Genomic DNA, 22,062 nt, shown 5'->3' on the forward strand with positions numbered 1-22,062 from the left:
ATATGCCAAATGTTCAGAAAATCTTACCAAATTCAATTCTGTAAACCGTTGTTTTGTCAGCGCCGACTGTTCTGGCTACTGGTCCCATACCCCCGGCATTAGGCAGGGCGGAGTTTACCTTGTCTGGGTACATCATCAGTAGGTCGCTCCCTCCCTCCCTCGGGCTGCGGCGCCACAAATAAAACGTGTTTTTGCTGAAATGTGTCGAGGGCTGTGTCTGCCCAGCTCCAGTTTCCCCGGCGGCTGCTCACGTGTGTTTCCACGGCCGGAGGCTGTGGTGGAGAGACGAGGCGGGATGGCGGATGCTTGAAGCGTGGGGCTGGGAACGGGGAGGAGGGCAGTGTTCACACTGACTCGGGTACTGGGCGGAGCTGTGGTCGGTGAGCGGTTGAGCCGGCGACTCGGGAGGTGGGCGGTAACGTGAGCGGGGTGGGTCGCCCGCAGGGCGCTGTGAGCAGGGCAGTGTTCCCAACATCTACCGCTGCCCCGTTCCCCCCTCTTTGTTACTCCCTCCCTCTGGGCTCAGTGCGACTGTGGTCCCCTGCATGCTGCTGGTGCGGGCGACACCGTGAACCTGTCTTAGCCCGGGCTGGGTTGGGCTGAGCTTGCATCTGTACCTGTTACCCCGGGTTAGGTTTGGCTCGATACCTGTTCCCACGGGTTTGGCTCCTCTGGGTACCAGCAACCCCGAGCTGAATGAGTCCGGACTGCACTAGGATTGGATCGCTATGTGTTACTCGGACTAATCGACTAACCCAGCGTGTGTTGCCCCGGGGTAAGGTCGGGGCAGTACCTGTTATCCCGGGCAGGGGCAGGTCGATATTGTTAAGCCGGGTTAGGGTCGGGTCGGTACCATTTACCCCGCTCAGTATCTACTAACCCGAGCTGGAATCAGCTCGGTTGCTGTTATCCCGGGCTAGGTCGGGAGGACTGGTGTTAGCCCGGGCTGGGCTGGGCTGGGCTGGGCGTGTGGCCGGAGTGGAGCGGGCTGCGGGAATGGCCGGGCTGTGAGTGAGGCGCTGCCCGTTGTATAGCTGAGTGAAGATGGCGGCGATGAGGCTGCTGACGGGCGCCGGGCTGCTGTTGGCTCTGTGTGCGCTCGGCCTCCTGGCCATGGCCATCTGCACCGACTACTGGTATGAGACGGACGCGCGGCGGCACCGCGACCGCTGCAAGAACTACGCCAACAAGAGGAACGACCCCGGCTTCATCTACACTCCCAGCCACAACCTGCCCCTCCGCCAGGCGCCGCTCAGCCTCCCGCACCGCTCCAGGAGGTTCTTCCTCGGCTCCGCTTCCGTGGACTCCCACTGCAGCAGGCAGTTCAACTCCACCGTCCTCGGCCTGTGGAGGAAATGCCACCGCCAGGACTTCGACCAGGACACGGAGGAGCTGATCTTCAAGGGTGAGTGGCGCTGGGGCAGCGGCCGGTCCGCTGGGACGGGGGCTAGGAGTCTACAAGCTGGAGGCGCTGGGCTGGGCTGGGCTGGGCTGGGCTGGGGGGCTGAGCGGGGGGCTGGGCTGGGCTGGGGGCGGGCTGTGCTGGGCCGGGCCGGGGCTGGGCTGTGCCGGGCTGGGCTGGGCTGTGCCGGGCTGGGCTGGGCTGGGCTGTGCCGGGCTGGGCTGTGCCGGGCTGGGCTGGGCTGGGCTGGGGCTGCCTGGCGTGGAAGGTGAGCTCGGCTCAGCGGGCGGGCTGGCCCGGCTTGGTCGCTGGCCGTGGTGCTGAAGCCGCCGTGCAACAGGAGCCCGGTGCTGGGGCCGCTCCTCTGCTCTTACAAAGCAGATGGATGGATGGAGGGAGGGATGGAGGGGGGGAGGGAGTGAGCACGGAAGCAGCAGTGATATCTAGGAATGGTGGGGAAAGATTGCTAATCGCCCCAGAAAGATGGGTGCGGGCGGGACTGGCTGTGGGTCTCGGATTTAGGAACAGGTGCAATTCCCGTCCTCGCCCTGTTCGGTGGGGTAATAACCGTCTCGGGGAGGAAGGAGAGAACAGATGGAGGGGGGCCTTGTAACATGGCGAGCACTGACTCCGCTTTCCCACTCCGCTCGCTGCAGACCGAAGAAGCAATGCGTTGTAAATATTGCCGCGAGTGAAGGCAGGCAGGCAGGCAGGCGCCGGGGCAATATGGAGGAGGGTAATGATAGTGGGTGTGCAGTCGCTGCCAGTTCCATGGATTACAGTGCGGGGAATAACCGAAGCGGCAGAAGGGAAATGAGATGGAAGAGGGTATGTGGTATGGGGGGGGGGGGGGGGGGGGGGTTAGTGAGCGAGGGGTAAGGGTAGGTGACAGGGTGGGATAGAGAGGGCGAGGAGGCTACATGTGACAGAGTGGGGAACAGAGGTAAGGAGAGAGAGAGAGCTGGGAACGGTGGAGTATAGGGGAGGAGAGAGGGCAGGTAATGGTAGGATACAGAGGGAAGGGGAGAGGGCAGGAGGGGTGAAGTCCGGAAAGAGGGACATACAGGGTGAGTACTTCACCCCACATGCACGCTCCCCTTCGCTCTGTATCCCACCGTTACCTGCCCTCTCATTCCCCCTCTGTTCCTCACTCCATCACCTGCAGTTTCATCACCCTCTATATCCCAAGTGAACGGAGAGAGGGAGTTAACGGGATAGGAGGGGGGAGGGGGGGGAGGCAGAGGGAAGAGAGGACAGGGCGCAGTGTGTGGGTTGGGGGAGCATTAATCTAGCAACCACAGTGGACAGGACAGAGTGAGTGGATGGAGATATAGAAATGGGTAGGGCATGGGGAGAGGGGAATGCGAGGGGGGAATACAGAGGGGGGGGGGGAGGAGTACAGGGGGTTTGTTTGGGAAATGGAGGGGGAGACGGTGTAGAGGGAGAGCAGGGAATGAGGGGAGGAGGTAGGGACAATGGTTGGGTCAAAGAGAGCATTGATTATGTATGGGAGCAGAGGATGAAGGAATAGATGTACCACGAATAGAAGTGGGTGCAGGGGAGAGAGTGAAGGATGTAAAGAGAATAGATCATGGAATAGATGGCAGGGAACAGAAGTAGGTGGGACATAAGAGTAGTAGTAGTTAGTCTCCAATGGCTGGTTTTCTACCTCATCTCTTCCTTCCTATCTCTGTACACCTGGTTCCTCGATCTGAATGCAATCGATGGCCATCTGAACAGAGAATGAGCATTAAAAAACAACAACTTCAGAGTAAAAAAAATTCTCCTCAATTCAGTAGTTACCCTTACTTTGAGACTGTGACCCTCAGTTCTGGACTTTTTAATCAGGAGAAACATCCTCCTGATATCCAACCTGCGATGCTCTCAAAGTACTTTGTGCATCAGAATAAGATCTCTCTCATGCTTTTAAAATTGAGAAAAGAGAGTTCTGGTCCACTCAATTTCTCCTTGTATGACAGTGCAGCTATCCAGGAAACTAGTGGGATGAATATTCAACATACTCCCGCTATGCCAAGTATATTCCTTCAGTTAGGAGGCCTAAACTGTGCACAATAGCTCAGTTGCTGTCTGGCCCATGCTCCACATCATTCTGATATCTACAGATACATCTATCATTGCTGCATACTGTTTACTCTACGAGCTTCATATGAACAAGGTGTATATGACAACAACCTAATATCAATCTCAATCCAGTTAGACTTCATAAAGCATGCATTCAAACAATTTTGTTTTAAATGCAGATGCTAAAAATCTGAAATAACAACAGAAAATGCTGGAAACACTCAGCACATAATGTTCTGAATAAAAGGTCTTCAACCTTTTATTTTAAGCCTCTTATTTCTTGTATAAATTGTTTTACAATAACAGTCACATTTCCATTTATCTTCTGAACTGCTGGAACCACCTGTGTGTTAGCATCAACATCTCTCACCATTTTAAAATATGAACCTCACATTTTTCCACATTCTATTCGGCCTGCAGTGCTGTCGCCACTGTCTGCTTGTCCATATCTCCGTAAAGTGTTCTCATCAATATTTACAATCCTACTTTTTTTTTTTTTGTCAGCAGCAAACCTAGAATTGTCTCATTTGGTTCCACTGGCCAAGTTATCAACATAGACTGAAAAGCTGGCATTCAAAGAATGCATTCCTGCAGTTCCCCAATAATTACTGCTGCTCAATCTTTCTCCCTTTATGCCAATTGAGTGTTAACTGACTTTCAACTGAAGCTGGGAAATTACTCACAACTCCATGTGTTCTAACTTTGTTTAACAGCCCTGTTTCTTATCAAAAGCCTATTTAAAAAAAGTCTAAGTACATCACATCCATCTACTCCACTGGAACCATAATAAACTCCAATAGATCATTCAAGTATGTTTTTCATTTTATAAATCCATTTTGATACTGCTCAGTTATATTTTCCCAATGGCAGTTGTTAGGTTTGCAAGTCAGTAGCTTGCTGCTTCTCCTCTCCCTCCTTTAGAGCATAGAGGAGGACTGCAAAGGAACAGGCCATTTGGTCCACAATCTCTGTGCTAATCGCATCAACTTTACTCAATGCCAAGTTAAACTAATCTCCTCTGCCTGTACATGATCCATACTTCTCCATACCCTGCACATCTGTGCCTATCTAAAAGCCTCTTGAATGTCACGATCATATCTGCTTCTACCACCATTACTGCAGCAGGTTCCTTGCACGCGCCACTCTCTGTGTAAAGAAAACTCACCTCCAACATCTTCTTTCAAATTTGGCCCTCTCACCCTAAAGCTATGCCCTCTAGTTTTTGATATTTCCACCCTGGGACAAAGGTTTTGTCTACCCTACCAATGCCTCTCATAATTGTATACACCTCTATCAGGTCTCCTCTCAGCACCCGATTCTTCAGAGAAAACAATCTAAGCTTGTCTAACCACTCCTTGTATCTGATACCTTCTAATTGAGACAACATTCTGATAAACCTCTTCTGTACTCTCTCCAAAGCCTCGATGTCCTTCTTGTAATGGGGTGGCCAGGACTGCACATAACACTCCAAATGTAGCCTCATTAATGTCCTATAAAGCTGCAGCATGACTTATACTCAAAGACAAATTTGCATTCTTTATCACTTTATCCACTTGTATTGCACTTTCAAGAGCTACGAACTTGGACCCCAACATCCCTCTGTACATCGATGCTGTTAAAGAACTTGCCATTGTTACTTTCCCCATATGTTCAACCTCGCAAAGTGGAACACGTCACAATTGCTCAGATTAAACTCAATCTGCCATTTCTCCGCCCATATGTGTAGCTGATCTATACCCTGCTGTATACTTGGACAGCCTGCTTCACAGTCTACAACTCTTCAAACTTACTAACCAACTATCAACATTTATGTCCAAGTCATTTATATATATATATATATATATATATATCACAAACAACAGAGATCCTAGCACAGATCTCTGTGGAACTCCACTCGACACAAACCTCCAGCAGAACAATATTCTTCCATGACAGTAAGCCAGTTCTGAATCCAAATGACCAGGTCACTGTGGGTCTAATGCATCTTAATCTTCTGGGCCAGCCGACCATGAGGAATGTTTTTAAATGCCTTAGCAAAATCCATGCAACACCTGCTGCCTTACCCTTTTCTGTATAGTGCAGTCACAATTGCTGCCCCCAACAAAATGCGGAATCTAGAGAATTGGAAGATGATCCCCAGTGAACTGAGCATCTCCCCCAGCCACCTCCTACAAAACTCAGGTGTACTGAGTCATTGAATCCTGGGGGGTTTGAGCTTTTAGGTTATTAAATCATTTGGTAGGTTTTAATTAATAGTTTACAGTGTGGAAATAGCCCTTCTGCCCAACTTGCCCACACCGGCCACATGTCCCATTTACACTAGTCTGCATCTGCCTGTGTTTGGCTCATATCCCTCTGAACCTGTTCTATCTATGTACCTGTCTAAAATGTTTCTTCAAACATTGCGAAAGTACCTGGCTCAACTACCTCCTCTGGCAGCTCGTTCCATACACCTACCATTTTCTTTGCGAAAAAGTTACCCTTCAGATTCCTATTAAATCTTTCTCCCCTCGCCTTAAACCTATGTCCTCTGGTTCTCGATTCCCCTACTCTTGGCAAGACTTTGTGCGTCCCCAATTAATTCCTCTCATCATTTTATATACCTCTACAAGATCACCCTTCATCCTCCTGTGCTCCACGGAATAGAGTCCTAGCCTTCTCAACGTCTCCCTGTAGCTCAGGCCCTCAAGTCCTGGCAGCATCCTCATGAATCTTCTCTGCACCCTTTCCAGCTTGACAACATCTTTCCTATAACATGGTGCCCAAAACTGGACACAATACTCGAAATGTAGCCTCACCAACATCTTATGCAACCACAACATGACCTCCCAATGTCTATACTCCTTGCTCTGACTAATGAAGGCCAATATGGCAAAAGCCTTTTCTACCACTCTTTTTAACTGTGATGCCACTTTCAATGAACTATGTACCAGTACTCCCAGATCCCTCTGCTCTACGACACACCCCAGACTCCTACAGTTAACTGTGTAGGTTCTGCTTATGTTAGAGCTTCCAAAATGCTCCACCTCATATTTCTCTGTATTAAATTCCATCAACCATTCTTCAGCTCACCTGCCCAACCGATCAAGATCCTGCTGCAATTTTTGACAACCACTATCTACAATACCACCCACTTTTGTGTCATCCGCAAACTTTCTCACCATTCCATGTACGTTCTCATCCAAATCATTGTTATAGATGACAAACAGCAATTGGCCCAGCACTGAACCCTGAGGCACACCCCTAGTCACAATCCTACAGTCCGAAAAGCAATCTTCCACCCTCTGCTTCCTTCCATGAAGCTAATTTTCTATCCATTCAGCGATCTCTTCGTGAATCCCAGGAGATCTAACATTCCAGAGCAACCTACCTTGTCAAATGCCTCACTGAAATCCATGTCTACAATGTCTACAGCCCCACCTTCCATTGTCCTTTTAAATCACATCTTCAAAACGCTCAAAGGTAGACAAAAATGCTGGAGAAACGCAGCGGGTGAGGCAGCATCAACGGAGCGAAGGAATAGGTGACATTTCAGGTCGAGACCCTTCTTCAGACTGATGTGGTAGTGGGGACGGAAAGAAGAAAGGAAGAGGTGGGAGAGGTGGAAAGGGGAGGGGTAGAGGGAGAAAGCAAGGACTACCTGAAATTGGAGAAGTCAATGCTGCTGGGGTGTAAACTACCCAAGCGAAACATGAGGTGCTGCTCCTCCAATTTGTGGTGGGCCTCACTCTGGTCATGGAGGAGGCCCAGGACAGAAAGGTCGGATTCGGAATGGGAGGGGGAGTTGAAGTGCTGAGCCACCGGAAGATCAGGTTGGTTATTGCGAACCGAGCGGAGGTGTTGGGCGAAGTGATCGCCAAGCCTGCGCATGGTCTCGCCGATGTAGAGCAGCTGACACCTAGAGCAGCGGATGCTATAGATGAGGTTGGAGGAGGTGCAGGTGAACCTCTGCCGCACCTGGAAAGACGGCTTGGGTCCTTGGATGGAGTCAAGGGGGGGGGTAAAGCGACAAGTGTAGGATTTCCTGCGGTTGCAAGGGAAAGTGCCAGGGGAGGGGGTGGTTTGGGTGGGAAGGGACAAATTGACCAGGGAGTTATGGAGGGAGCGGTCTCTGCGGAAAGCCGAAAGGGGAGGAGATGGGAAGATGTGGCAAGTGGTGGGATCCCATTGGGGGTGGCGAAAATGTCGGAGGATTATCTGTTGTATGTGACGGCTGGTAGGGTGGAAGGTGAGGACAAGAGGGACTCTGCCCTTGTTAGGAGTGGGGGGATGGGGAGTGAGAGCAGTCACGGGGTATAGAAGAGACCCTGGTGAGAGCCTCATCTATAGTCGAAGAGGGGAACCCACGTTTCCTAAAGAATGAGGACATCTCCGATGCCCGGGTATGGAATACCTTATCCTGGGTGCAGATGCGGCGTAGACAGAGGAATTGGGAGCAGGGGATGGAGTCCTTACAGGAAGCAGGGTGGGAAGAAGTGTAGTCCAGATTCCCATTTCTTCAAAGCACTCAATCAGATTCATGAGACACAACTGCTCACATACAAAACCATGCTGACTATCCCTAATCAACCCATGTCCATATAAATACATGTATATGCTATCCCTCAGAATACTCTCGAGTAATTTTATGAGCACAGACGTTAAGTTCACCGGCCTGTAGTTTCCAGACTTTTCGCTGCAGCGTTTCTTGAATAGAGGCACAGCATTTGCCTCCCTCCAATCTTCCGACACCTCCGCTGTATTTAAGGACGTCTCCTAAATCTCAGCCAGGGTTCCTGCAACATCCTCTCCAGCTTCCCACACTGTCTTCGGATATATCTGATCAGGTGCGGGAGATTTGTCTTTCTTCATATACATCAGGACCTTCAACACATCGGCGACCATAATACTGACTGCTCTCAAGACAGTTCCAGTGACTGCCCCAAGTTCCTCAGTCCTCTTGTCTTTCTCCACAGTAACAACAGAGGAGAAATACTGATTGAGGACCTTGCCCATCTCCTGTGGCTCCACACAGAGGTGACCATTTTAATTTCTATGGGGTCCAACTCTCTTTCTGCTTACCCTTTTCCCCTTTGTGTGCTTATAAAATATCTTGGGATTTTCCTTAATGCTATCTGCCAGAGCTATGTCCTGTCCTTTGTTTATTTACTCCTTCATTCCCAAAACTCCCCTAGGGATATACTTGATCCCAGCTGCCTATACCTGTCTCATGCCTCCTTACTCCTGACCAAAGCCTCAATTCCCCTCGTCATCCAGGCCTCCTCACGTTTGCCTGCCTTGCCCTTCACTCCAACAGGGACGTGCATGTCCTGAGCCCTGGTCAGCACACTTTTATAAACATTCCACTTTCCTGACATTCCTTTTCTCTCAAATAACCTACTCTAATCTACTTGAGCGAGTTGCTATCTCAAACCCTCAACGTTGGCCGTGGCCCAATTTAGCATAATATTAACTTTTTTTATTTCCTCGCCTACACTGGGTCCAGTGTCTTGGGGACTATTTGTTTCATTTTTCAGTTCTTTTCTATTCGTTATTATACATTATCCTCTCTTTCTGTAAGGGATCCATGTTGGCTTTTCCTTTTTTTTTTAATACTTAAAGCAACAATTTTATGTTTCGTGCCGATTTACTGACTATTTTCACTTTCTATTTCTTTGTTAATTGTTACAATTGTACTGTGTGTTTGTGAGTAAATGCCAGGAATTAGCCTAATCTTTTAGAGTCTCCAAAGCCAATCCATCACCCCTTATGTAAGGTATTGGCATTGGAGACAATCTAAAAGATTAGACTACTTCTTGGGTTGTTTCTCTAGAAGAACGTGGGATAATCTTATTGAAACATAAAGACTGCTAAGGGAACATGTGAGGGCAGATGTTGAAACGTTTCCACAAGTGGAAGGATTTCAAACGAGGGAATATAATTATAAGATATAGAGGTGGTCATTAAAACTCGAGGTGTGTGGGATCTTCTTCGCTGGAGTTCTCTATCGAGGTGCAGTGGGGAAAGGATCACTGGGGATATGTAAAGCGGAGATGGCTACAATTTTGGAAAGTTCAGGAAATTGAATGCCATGGGGAAATAGGAAAGATGAGGAGTTGAGGCCTTGGTAGAGTGACCTTGATCATATTGAATGTTGGTATAGGCTGCAGGTACCAAATGACCTACTCCTGCACCCATATCCTTATTGTACAACATTCCTGATCCTCAAGCTTACTGCTGTTCATGACAAGCTATAAAACCTCTTCTTACATTTAATACTCACTTTGGTGTCTCCTGTAAAGTGTGGCTGGGCCACCTTTCCCGTCGTTCATTTGTTTTTCAAGTTTTGACTAACTTCTTTAAAGGACAAGCCACTGCCCCCCCCCCCCCCCCCCCCCCCCTCCCTCCCTCCTGCTCACTGCTCCTCTTAACACCACCGTTTTCCTTAAATGAACTCAATGTAAAATGTTATCATGTTTTGGTCATTCATTCCTAGGGGCTTCTATAACAAAGTTATTAATTAATCCTTTCTCAATGCACAGAACTAGATTAAAAAAATAGCCCGTTCTCTTGTCAGTTCCTGAACATGCTGATCCAGAAACCCATCTCATTTATTATGCCCAGGGATTTATCCTCTACATTATTAATGCTAATTTGATTTGTCCAATCTATATATAGGTAAAGCTCCCCCAAAATCATCTTGTTAAAGCATCTCTGAATGCGTTTCCTCCATGTTGCCATTATTTGATTCCACTCCAATAGATTTTAACCCTGTATCACGATCTACTGAGGCTAGATCTTTTCAATCTACCGTAGCGATGGCATCTTTTATTCGCAGTACTACCCTACTTCCTTTCCATTATCAAAGACCCTGAAAGCAGTTAGCTTCCAGCTGAGGGTAGGCTGCAGCCATGTCTCTTATGGCAATTGGAGAATGCCTGTTTACAAGTACCTGTGCTGTTAATTAATTCCCCTCGCACAGGGTGTAGACTTTATTTTGGATGTTGTCTTTCTTTATTTGGCCGTCTAATACTTTTCCGGACTCTAACCCTCTTTGCTGCTGCTATTGTTTCTGCTGCCATTCCTGTCCATTTATAATTCCAGCTCTGTTTCTCATCCTCCTGACCCTCTGAGGTCTCCGTGACCTTGCAATACTCGTTTAAATCCTCTGCACCATCTTTTGTCTTCTCTACCTATCACCTGCATCCTTCTCTTTCCAGAGAGACCCATCGTCCCCTCCCTTCCTCTTTCTGTAGCGATCCCGCCACCTTTCACATCTTCCCGACCCCATACTTTTCCATAGAGACCGCTCCCTCCACAACTCCTTGGTTCACTTATCCTTTCCCACCCAAACTGCTCCCTCCCCGGGTCCGATCCCCTACAATTACAGGGGATGTACCACGTGCCTGCACGTCTACCCTCAACTCCATCCAGAAATCCTCGCAGCCCTTCCAGGTGAGTCAGAGGTTCATACGCACCTCCTGTAACTGCATCTACTGCATTTAGTGCTCCCAATGTAGGCTCCTGTGCATTGCCCACCCCTATATCCCTCCTTCTGGGATTACAGTGCACCTCCCTTTCATTCCATTCCCCCCTTTATCCCTCCCACCCCTGTCCCCCCCCCCTTTTTGTCACCTTCCCCCCCTTGACTCCTCTTCCCCCCCCCCCTCCCTCCTCTCCCCCCCCCCCAAAGGTTCCCTCCCCCCCCCCCCCCCCCCCCCCCTCTCACATATCCACCCATTACTTGCCCAACTTTGTTCCTCCCCATCTCTTTTCCAGCTTTCACCCCCTACCATAATCAGGCTGAAGAAGAGTCCAGACCTGAAATGTCCAGACCCTTCCCCTCCAGAGAAGCTGCCTGAGCCGCTGAATTACTCCAGCACTTCATGTTTTACTCATTCCAGCATCTGCAGTTCCTTGTGTGTCCTTCTCATATGACTCAACAGTCAATCTACCTCTCTTCACCTGGCTCCACCTATCACTTACCCCACCCCTTCACCTCACCTCCTTTTACCACCCATCTCCCCGTTAGTCTGAGGAAGGGTCCAGAACCAAACCATTGTCTGTCCATTTCCCTCCACAGATGCTGCCTGACCTGCTGAGGACCTCCAGCAGTTTGTTTTTACATACACACCACCATATTCCACGCCCCTGCCCTACTGAGATGGTGCAGGCCCCACCTCCCCCAGAAACAGTCCCTGTACCTCACGTCTAAAGACCTCCCTCCTGCACCATCTCTGCAGCCACTGCTTCATTGGTCCATCTTCCTATTTCTGTATGTGTTGGCACGTGAAACGGAGTAATTTGGGCTGCACAATGGCGTACTGGTAGAGCTACTGCCTTACAGCGCCAGAGACCCGCGTTCTATCCTGACTATAGGTGCTTGTCTGTACGGAGTTTTGTATGTTCTCCCCATGACCTGCGTGGGTTTTCTCTGAGACCTTCGGTTTCCTCCCACACTCCAAACACGTACAGGTCTGTAGGTTAATTGGCCCTAGTGTGTGTAGGATAGTATCAATGTGCGGGGATCGCTGGTCGGTGTGGGCATGGTGTTTCCGCACTGTATCTCTAAACTAAACTAGTCCTGAGGTCATTCCTTTTGAGATCTTCATAAGCAGCATCTCAAAAGAAGTCATCTCAAGACCTCAACCCTCCTCCTGTTTCTGATACCAATGTGGACCACAGTCTTTGCCCTCACTCTTTGGGACTCTGCAGTGATACCAGGGAGACATTGTACCACCCTGGAGTCATAGCCACAGCCACAGGAACATACATTTGCCCCCCTAACTATTAAATGCCCTTTCACTATTGTGTTCTCTTCTTCCACTTCTCCAGTGTAGGCACATTCCTGACTTTGCTGCATTTCCCTGGGAAACCATCTTTCTCACCGACATCCAAACATTCCTGATGAGGGAGGTGGGCTCCTGGACCACCTGCCCTTCCCTCCAGATCTGCCCAGTGATCATCCATTCCTCTCTGCCCATACAAGTCGTGGTGTGACCACCTTACGGAGCGTGCGATCTACCTGTCGCCCAGCCATGTGTATGTACTACAGTGACTCCGGCTGAAACCCAGAGACATTGTTGCACTGATGTAGGCCGGGTCTCTGGGAGTGCCCTAGCCCCAACGTCCCATATGGCACTCGCTCGAGACCCCTCACCATGTCTCACATTAGAATAACATAGACTAGAGATTTGAGGAAAATGTTTATTGACTGTTCATCTTGCATGTGGCGCGATACTTTCATGCTCATGTTTACTCCCACTCAATATCACTTCAAAAGCACCACAGTCTCCACATTGCAGAGGAGAGAGACCTGTCGTGGGTGGTGGGAAGAGAGAGTGGGTGGGGATAGAGGGCAGGGTGAATGGGTGGGAGGAAGAATTAGTGGAATGAGATTGAGGGGGAGAGGGCAGGACAAGTGTGTAATGACAGAAGTGGAAGGGTGGGGTGAATAGGTGTAGAAAGAGGGGGAACAGTGAGTGGATGGGAAGATAGAGGTAGATAGCACTGTGTAAAGCAGTGGTTTACAGAAGGGAGTATGGAGTGGGTGGAGATGCAGAGAGGATGGAGGGTGATTGATGGAGATATTGAGGTAGCGAGCATAGGTGAGTCGATATTGTAACAGAACGGGGTGAGTGGAGAACACTGTGAGAATGTATAAAGTTAGTTGTGAGAACCCAGGGTTGTGCAGATGGGAGGGACGGCATGGGTGACTGGAAGGGTTCAGAGATGGGAGTGTGTGGGGACTGGAGGTTTGGGGATCCAGAGAGAAGAGAGTGCAGGATGCATTCACTGGGATACTAGGAGTGGCATAAAGGCATGAGATGGTGAATTGGGGCTGGAGAGGGTGTAGTGTTTGTGGATGAGGAGGCAGCAGGGTGATAACACAGTGAGTGGACATTGATGCTGTGCAGTGGGAATGGTCAGGGGTAAGGAGAGGTGGGAGAGATTTGGGGTTGGAGGGCTGGAATGAGGTGCCTCAGAATAAATGGACGTTAATTTCGGAAGGTGATGAAGAGGAATTTCTTTAGTCAGAGAGTGGTGAATCTGTGGAATTCATTGCCACACAAGGCTGTGGAGGCCAAGTCAATAAATATTTTTAAGGCAGACATAGATTCTTGATTAGTACGGGTGTCAAGAGTTACGGGGAGAAGATAGGAGAATGCGGTTGATGGGGAGAGATAGATCAGCCATGATTGAATGGGGGAGTAGACTTGATGGGCCAAATGGTCTAGTTCTGCTCCTATCACTTATGTTATGAGTGGATGCAGCCAGCATTTGATTTTATTTCCATCTGTCACGGTTAGTGTTCACAGCATGTTATACTGGTTTTGGTTCTGTTTTCTACATCTAAGATCCCGCTGGCCTTACCAATGAATGGGAACATAAGGGGCAAGTGTGTGCAGATGCCAAGAGGTGAGAGATGGGGCATTGCAGGGGGCAGAGAGGGAAAGGTTTGTAGTGAGATAATTCAGGTGCTGTGATGAGCTGTAACAGTGCACTGCACTGTAAAATGTAGAATCTGGATTGATCAACTGCGCTGAGCATCACAGTGTGTGTGGTGAGCTTGCAGGCTGTGTCCTAGAATCATTGTGGAAGCCGGGATGAGTGCAAACATTCACTCTGCTGACTTCATGGCAGTTTGTAAGATAAATCCAGTTAGTCTTTCTCCCATCTCTTTGCCCACAGATCGCAATATTACCTACATCAAATATTTACCTGAATCCCTTCTGAGTTTCTGTGGGATCTGTATGGAGTTTTTCATCCGTGGTGTAAATGTAGCTTCCCCACACTCACAGCAGCCTCTTCTGGTGATAGAGCTGTCAGTCCGTGGACACTTGAGCTGCTGGGATGGTCTCAAGGTAGAATGATCCCCGTATGCCTCCTGCCTGTGAGCTGTTATCCTGGTCGCACTCTGGGAACGCGTGTTCCTCTAGAATGGGATCCAACATTGGACACTGCTTTGCAACTGAGACTCAAGAAGGGGTAAAGGTCAATAGACAATAGGTGCAGGAGTCGGCCATTTGTCCCTTCGAGCCAGCACCGCCATTCAATGTGATCATGGCTGATCATCCCCAATCAGTACCCCGTTCCTGCCTTCTCCCCATGACTCTGCTATTTTTAAGAGCCCTATCTAGCTCTCTCTTGAAAGCATCCAGAGAACCGGCTTCCACCGCCCTCTGAGGCAGAGAATACCCCACAGACTCACCACTCTCTGTGAGAAAAAAGTGTTTCCTCGTCTGCGTTCTAAATGGCTTACTCCTTATTCTTAACCTGTGGCCCCTGGTTCTGGATTCCCCCCAACATCGGGAACATGTTTCGTGCCTCTAATGTGTCCAAGCCCTTAACAATCTTATATGTTTCAATGAGATACCCTCTCATCCTTCTAAACTACAGAGTGTACAAGCCCAGCCGCTCCATTCTCTCAGCATATGACAGTCCCGCCATCCCGGGAATTAACCTTGTAAACCTACGCTGCACTCCCTCCATAGCAAGAATGTCCTTCCTCAAATTAGGGGACCAAAACTGCAATACTCCAGGTGTGGTCTCACTAGGGCCCTGTACAACTGCAGAAGGACCTCTTTGCTCCTATATTCGATTCCTCTTGTTATAAAGGCCAACATGCCATTCGCTTTCTTCACTGCCTGCTGTACCTGCATGCTTACTTTCATAGACTGATGTACAAGGACCCCCAGATCCCGTTGTACTTCCCCTTTTACCAACTTGACGCAATTTAGATAGTAATCTGCTTTCCTGTTTTTGCTATCAAAGTGGATAACCTCACATTTATCTACATTAAACTTCATCTGCCATGCATCTGCCCACTCCCCCAACCTGTCCAAGTCACCCTGCAGTCTCATAGCATCCTCCTCACAGTTCACACTGCCACCCAGCTTTTTGTCATCTGCAAATTTGCTAATGTTACTTTGAATCCCTTCATCCAAATCATTGATGTATATTGTAAATAGCTGTGGTCCCAGCACCGAGCCTTGCGGTACCACACTAGTCACTGCCTGCCATTCTGAAAGGGACCCGTTAATCCCTACTCTTTGTTTCCTGTCTGCCAACCACTTCTCTATCCATGTGCCCTAATTTTGCCCGCTAATCTCCTATGTGGGACCTTATCAAATGCTTTCTGAAAGTCCAGGTACACTACATCCACTGGCTCTCCCTTGTCCATTTTCCGAGTTACATCTTCAAAAAATTCCAGAAGATTAGTCAAGCATGATTTCCCCTTTGTAAATCCATGCTGACTCTGACCGATCCTGTTACTGCTATCCAAATGTGCGGCTATCTCATCTTTTATAATTGACTCCAGCATCTTCCCCACCACCGATGTCAGACTAACTGGTCTATAATTCCACGTTTTCTCTCTCCCCGCCTTTCTTAAAAAGTGGGATAACTTTAGCTACCCTCCAATCCACAGGAACTGATCCTGAGTCTATAGAACGTTGGAAAATTATCACCAATGCATCCACGATTTCTAGAGCCACTTCCTTAAGTACCCTGGGATGCAGACCATCAGGCCCTGGGGATTGCGTTCTGTTTCAAAAGCCTGGAATCCCACTGTTTCTGAGTTGTAGGGTAACGCTGATGATCCGGCGTTTTATTTAGTGAGGAGTGGGATATTTATCTGCACAGTTGCCTTGGGATCGTTGCCCTTTGTGTTGGCGGGGGGGAGGGGGGTGGGGTATTGTGCTGTTTGATCGCCCCCTGCTATCCCAGGGAGAGGGAGCTTTTGAGACTGGTGCCGGGGACAATCGTGGAGTCCAGTGGTGGGGTGAATTGTGACTGTGCTGATCACTAACACCGGGTCTGAGGCAGTGTGCTTGTGTTTCAGGGGTCGTGCAACGCTGTCTGCCTGTGAAATACCACTACTCCTCTTCAACGGTCCCACAGAATCTCCCGGTCAATTTAACCATGAGCATTCGGCAAGACGAGTGGCATGCTCTCCGTAAGTACCCGGGCACGGCGAGTAACGGCACATAACCAGTGACTGAAGCAATGTTGAAGACCCGAGCCAGGCCAGAGACCAGAGTGTCGGGTACTGAGCTTTGCACAAATTGAGTAACAGACCGTCCGTCAGAGTAACACTGCTCCGTGCATTTGGATAGAGAGGATTAGAGGGGAATGGGTCAAGTGCAGGCTAGCTGGGGTTTTGTGGGGAGGTCGACTGTCTATGGCAGCAGGGATAGTGGATGAGTGAGGGCATGCTGATTTTACAGCCAACTTTTTTGAACCCAGCAGGTTTAATCTCACAATCAATTTTTGCTCTCTTAATCAATGCTCTTCTTCTGTTTTGAAATCTAACTGTTCCCAATCGTTTGGGTGACTAGTTTTGACAGACAATCTATTCTAACTCCATTATGGGAAGCGCAGTAAACGTTTCGAATATTTCCACCACTGGTCTCAGAGACATGTCCTGCATTTGCCACTCACCTCTGCATCCCTTTGGTTCTCAATTTTCTTTCAGTCTTAGATTCAAATTAACAATTGACAGAGTTTTCACTGACCTAAGAATATGTATTCGCCATTATTTCTGAAGGACTAGATCTTGCCCTTTAGTCTGAGATTCCCCAGACATCAATTTGTCACTTATATAATAAAATAAATATATATAATCTTGAGGTTCGAATCCCAAGCTGCTCAGTCCTTTAAGGAACGCAAAAATAGGAGTGGGAGCAGGTCTCTTGGCCCTCTGAGCTGCTCCATCTTTCAATGCAGTCCTTTATCTTAATATATTCCTGCTTTTTGGTGTCCGTTTAACATGTGAAGAGATAAAAACGAGAAACTTTGTTTGGGTGCAATCTAGGCGAATCGTGCCAAGCACGAGTATAGCAGGTGGGGCAAAGAGAAAACAAACATAGTGCAGAATATAGTGATACAGCTACAGAGAAAATGCAGATTAAGTAAAGAGTGGAGGTACACAAAAATACTGGAGAAACTCAGCGGGTGCAGCAGCAGCATCTATGGAGCGAAGGAGATAGGCAACGTTTCGGGCCAAAACCGTTCTTCAGACTTAAGTAAAGAGGGCAAGGGCCACAATGAAGAAGTACGGGTTTCATCCTTCGAATCTGAGAGGCCCATTCAAGAACCATAACAGCAGGGAAGAAGCTGTTCTTGAATCTGTTAGAGCTTTTGTATTCAGTCTAATGGGGGAGGGAGACAGAGAGAATGACTGGGATTTGAGTGGTCCTTGATTATTCTGGCTGCTTTCCCAAGACAGTGTGAAGTTCAAGTTCAAGTGAGTTTATTGTCATGTCCCTGTATAGGACAATGAAATTCTTGCTTTGCTTCGCAATATAGATGGAGTGAATGGTAGGGAGGCTAGTTTGTGTGACGTATGCTTTTTCCTGACATTACCTTGGTGTCCAGCAATCTCTCTATATTCCCCTTAAACATATTCATTGACTTGGCTTCTACACAGCTCTGAGGCAGAGAATTTCACAGGTTCACCGCCCTCGGAGTGCATAACTACTTCCTTATCTCCGTCCTGGATGCTGAGACTGTGACAGTTTGTTCCAGACACCACAGGGACCTAGATGACTTCACAAGTCTTTTTTTAATTTTGCATATTTGTGGAAACATCCTCTCCACACCCATTCTATTCCAGGCCTTTCACTATTCGGTAAGTTTCATTGAGTTCCCCCCTCATCCATCTAAACCCCAGCGAGCACAGGCCCAGTGCCATCAAAGGTTCATCATATGTTAACCCATATCATTCCTGGGATCATTCTTGTGAATCTCTTCTGGACTCTCACCAACACCAGCACATCCTTCCTCAGAAATGGGGCCAGAACTGCTCACAATATCTAATACATCTTTTTGTTTTCCAAGGCAGAGTTGGCATTTGTATTTTTGGTTGTCATGCCTTTAATGAAGCTCCATAATCTATCATGCCCAACTCGCTACTTATATCCTCATGGTTTCCTTTGCATAGATTTAGATCCTGATTTCCAGATTGAAATACTTCACTTTCCATTTTATAGAAGAATTTATCATGTTCTGGTCACTCTTTGCTAATGAGTTCCCCATGACCAGCATATGAACAGATCCTTTCTTATTAGAAACATAGAAAAAAGGTGCAGTAGGCCATTTGGCCCTTCGAGCCAGCACCGCCATTCATTATGATCATGGCTGATCATCCACAATCAGTAACCCGTGCCTGCCTTCTCCCCATACCCCTTGATTACGCTAACCCCAAGAGCTCTATCTAACTTTCTTTTAATTTCATCCAGTGAATTGGCCTCAGGAGAATTCCACAAATTCACAACTCTCTGGGTGAAAAAGTTTTAAATGGCCACCCCTTTATTGTTAGACTGTGGTCCCTGGTTCTGGACTCCCCCAACATTGGGAACATTTTTCCTGCAATTATGTAGCTTGTCCAGTATTTTTATATGTTTCTGTAAGATCCCCCCCCCCCCATCCTTCTAAATTCCAGTCAATACAAGTCCAGTCTTTCCAATCTTTCCTCATGACAGTCCCGCCATCCCAGGAATTAACCTCATGAACCTATGCTGCACTCAATAGCAAGGATGTCCTTCCTCAAATTAGGAGACCAAAACTGCACACAATACTCCAGATGTAGTCTCACCAGCCCCTGTACAATACCCAGCCTAAGCTGGCATATCTCAGGCGTTGACTAACCAAGGCTTTGAACATCACGTGACATTACTTCTATCCTTTTTAATTCAGTCCCTTAAATACATTCAAATTATTTTCTGTCCATGAGTTTTTAGTGAGCAATGTTGCAGCACCCCATTCTACTTTCCCACCTCACATGTTTCCTTATAAATCGTGTAGGAAGGTTTAAACCGAAGAAAGACACTGGAGTAATTCAGCGGGACAGGCAGCATCTCTGGAGAGAAGGAATGGGTGACGTTTCGGGTCGAGACCCTTCTTCAGACTGGTTAGGGATAAGGGAAACGAGAGATATAGACAATGATGTAGAGAGATAAAGAACAATGAATAAGAGATATGCAAAAAAGTAACGATGATAACGGAAGGAGGCCATTGTTAGCTCTTTGTTGGGTGAAAACGAGAAGCTAGTGCAACCTGGATGGAGTGGGATAGAGAGAGAGGGAATGCCGGGGCTACTTGATGTTGGAGAGATCTATGTTCATACCACTGGGGTGTAAGCTGCCCAAGCGAAATATGAGATGCTGTTCCTCCAATTTGCGTTCAGCTTCGCTCTGACAATGGTGGAGACCTAGGACAGAAAGGTCTTAGTGGGAATGGGAAGGAGAATTAAGGCGTCTAGCAACCGGAGGATCAGGTAGGTTCATTCCTTATAAATTGATGCTGTTCCTATACTAATCATTGCAGGAGGCCACATCTTGCTGTACCTCCTTCCATCCCCATCCTCCATCATTTGCTGTCCAGTCAACTTCCAAGTCAGGCCAATAACATGTCTTCAAATCCGTGAGCTTCTGCTTGAGCTGATAGTATTTTATGAAGACTATCTACTATGAGTCCATGTAGTAATGAGTAAATCTCAGCCCACCAATCTTTCAAGCATCACACTGCTGAACCACACACCACTATATAATTACAATAGATTTCCTTGTATTACCTTTTTGTCTGGTACCATTCTTCAGCATGTGTTCCCTGTGATATCGGCCATGATGCCATTGCCTCTACTTCTGATTTCCTCCATCAAAGTGAATGATGATTTTGACTCCTTTCACCTTCTCTCCAGCCTAAGAACCTTTAGAGAAGCTTCACATAACTGGACACGTTCGTTCCTGGCACCATTCTACGTTTCTACTCTCTTATATGTGGGACTGAATGCAGTTCTTCAGCCCGAATCATAACTATTTTGTTACCTTTAATTATCTGTTCGTCTGAAAACAACGCCAAGGATCCCTTGAAATTATTTTTTAAATGATCTCCCAATGTGACCTATGGAATATTTGACTACGCACATCCCGGGGTCTTCCAATTTAGCCGTGTTGGATCTCCTCATCCTTCCCACTGAAAGGAATTACTTCACACTTTTTAGCATAAAATGTTGACACCCATTTCACTAGCATGTGCCTCCCTGGGCTGTTATTATCTCATTATTTGCTACATTTGAGTTTTGTATAATTTGCATGCTTTGAAAGTATGTCCTGTATGCCCCAATCTGAGATATTAATGCAAGGCAAAATGATCAGTAGTCTTAATAGTTTGATCAGGGAACAATTCATTTATATATTTTTTAGTTTGTGTGTTAGATTTAACATTATTTTATTTCTGTCTCTTAATTAATTTTATATCATCTGCTTTTTAATACATTTTGCTAAAATACCTATTATATGTTACATTGTGAAAAAAAAGTGAAAATCCACGTACACGTCGACCACACCACTCTTATCAACTCTCTTCTGTTATTCCGTTAAAAAATGTTGATCAAGTTATGTTGATGCAGGGAGGATGTTTCTCCTACCAGAGTTCATGGTCTCAGAATTTGGGGGGTCTGATGAAGCCACATTTCTTTAGGTTTGTACAGGTGAATCTGTGGAATCCTGTACTGCAGAATGTAGTGGAGGACACGTTGCTAAATGGATGTAAAAAGGAGATAGATGGATAGGTACAAAATACATCATGAAGCTCTATGGGAGAAATTAGGACTGTGATATTGAGGCAGAGTCATCATTATGTTGAATGCTGGAACAGACTTAAATAACTGAGTGGTTGCCTAGAATGCTTCTGTTTCAAAGTTTACTTTGGACAGCCCAGTGAAATTGAACAGGCCATTTGTATGTTCTGCTAAACAAGGACATTTGGCCAACATGAGAATTTGGTGCTGGTAATTCTGATCATTCTTGTGGCATATCACGGAAGCTCCAATATTTGTAATCCTGGGTTTTAAAAGCCGGGAGGTAAGTTTGGTGCTAAGTTTTCAGCATAACAGACTAAGAGATGAAGAGAAGCACAACATTTCCACAATGGTGGCTGTGAGCTGCCCCCCAGCTGTGGAATGTCCAGCACGTGTCTCTTGGAGATCCAATGGGTAGCAAGTGTACCCGCCTCCTCCAACTCCAACTTTCCAAGGTTGAGAGCAGTTAAACAGGGCATCAGCAGGGTTGAAGGATTCCAGGATTTTATACTCCAAGAGATAAAGTCAGAATCATGGATTCTGTGGCACACCAAGTTTGCTCTGATAACCAATTGCCTATGTACATTTGCTAACATTAAAAGACATTTCAATAGGTATATGGATTGGGTTAAACATGGGCAAATGGGACTACCTTAGATGGGGCAACTTGGTCGGCATGGCCTGTTTCCATTCTCTATGACTCTAAATAATCCCACTGAATTCTCCACTCTCCCCCATCAACTCTTCCTAAACAGGGTCACCCACTGCTACAGGGTTCAGGACAGTAAACAGATGCCAGACACCGTTGGGGCAGCACAATGGCACAGTGGTAGGGTTGCTACCCTACAGTGCCAGACACCTGGGTTCGATCCTGACTACGGGTGCTGTCTGTACGGAGTTGGCATGTTCTCCACCTACGTGGCTTATCTTCGGGAAGCTCTAGTTTCCTCCTGCACTCAAAAGACATACAGGTTTGTAGGCTAATTGGCTTGGTATAAATGTAAAATTGTCCTTG

General features: G+C 47.5%; 1 protein-coding gene across 1 annotated transcript in view; it reads left to right on the forward strand.

The window, feature by feature from the left end:
- The first annotated feature begins 355 nt into the window (after positions 1-355).
- The window catches only part of tmem276b (transmembrane protein 276b), a 33,814-nt gene continuing 12,107 nt past the window's right edge, over positions 356-22,062 (forward strand). Inside the window, exons 1-2 of the mRNA XM_055649847.1 lie at positions 356-1,405; positions 16,308-16,421. Coding sequence (XP_055505822.1) covers positions 1,045-1,405; positions 16,308-16,421 — 475 coding nt within the window. The 5' untranslated portion in view covers positions 356-1,044. The remainder of the gene's footprint in view (positions 1,406-16,307; positions 16,422-22,062) is intronic.

Source organism: Leucoraja erinacea, chromosome 18, assembly GCF_028641065.1.
Source record: "Leucoraja erinacea ecotype New England chromosome 18, Leri_hhj_1, whole genome shotgun sequence".
Lineage (NCBI taxonomy): Eukaryota > Metazoa > Chordata > Chondrichthyes > Rajiformes > Rajidae > Leucoraja > Leucoraja erinaceus.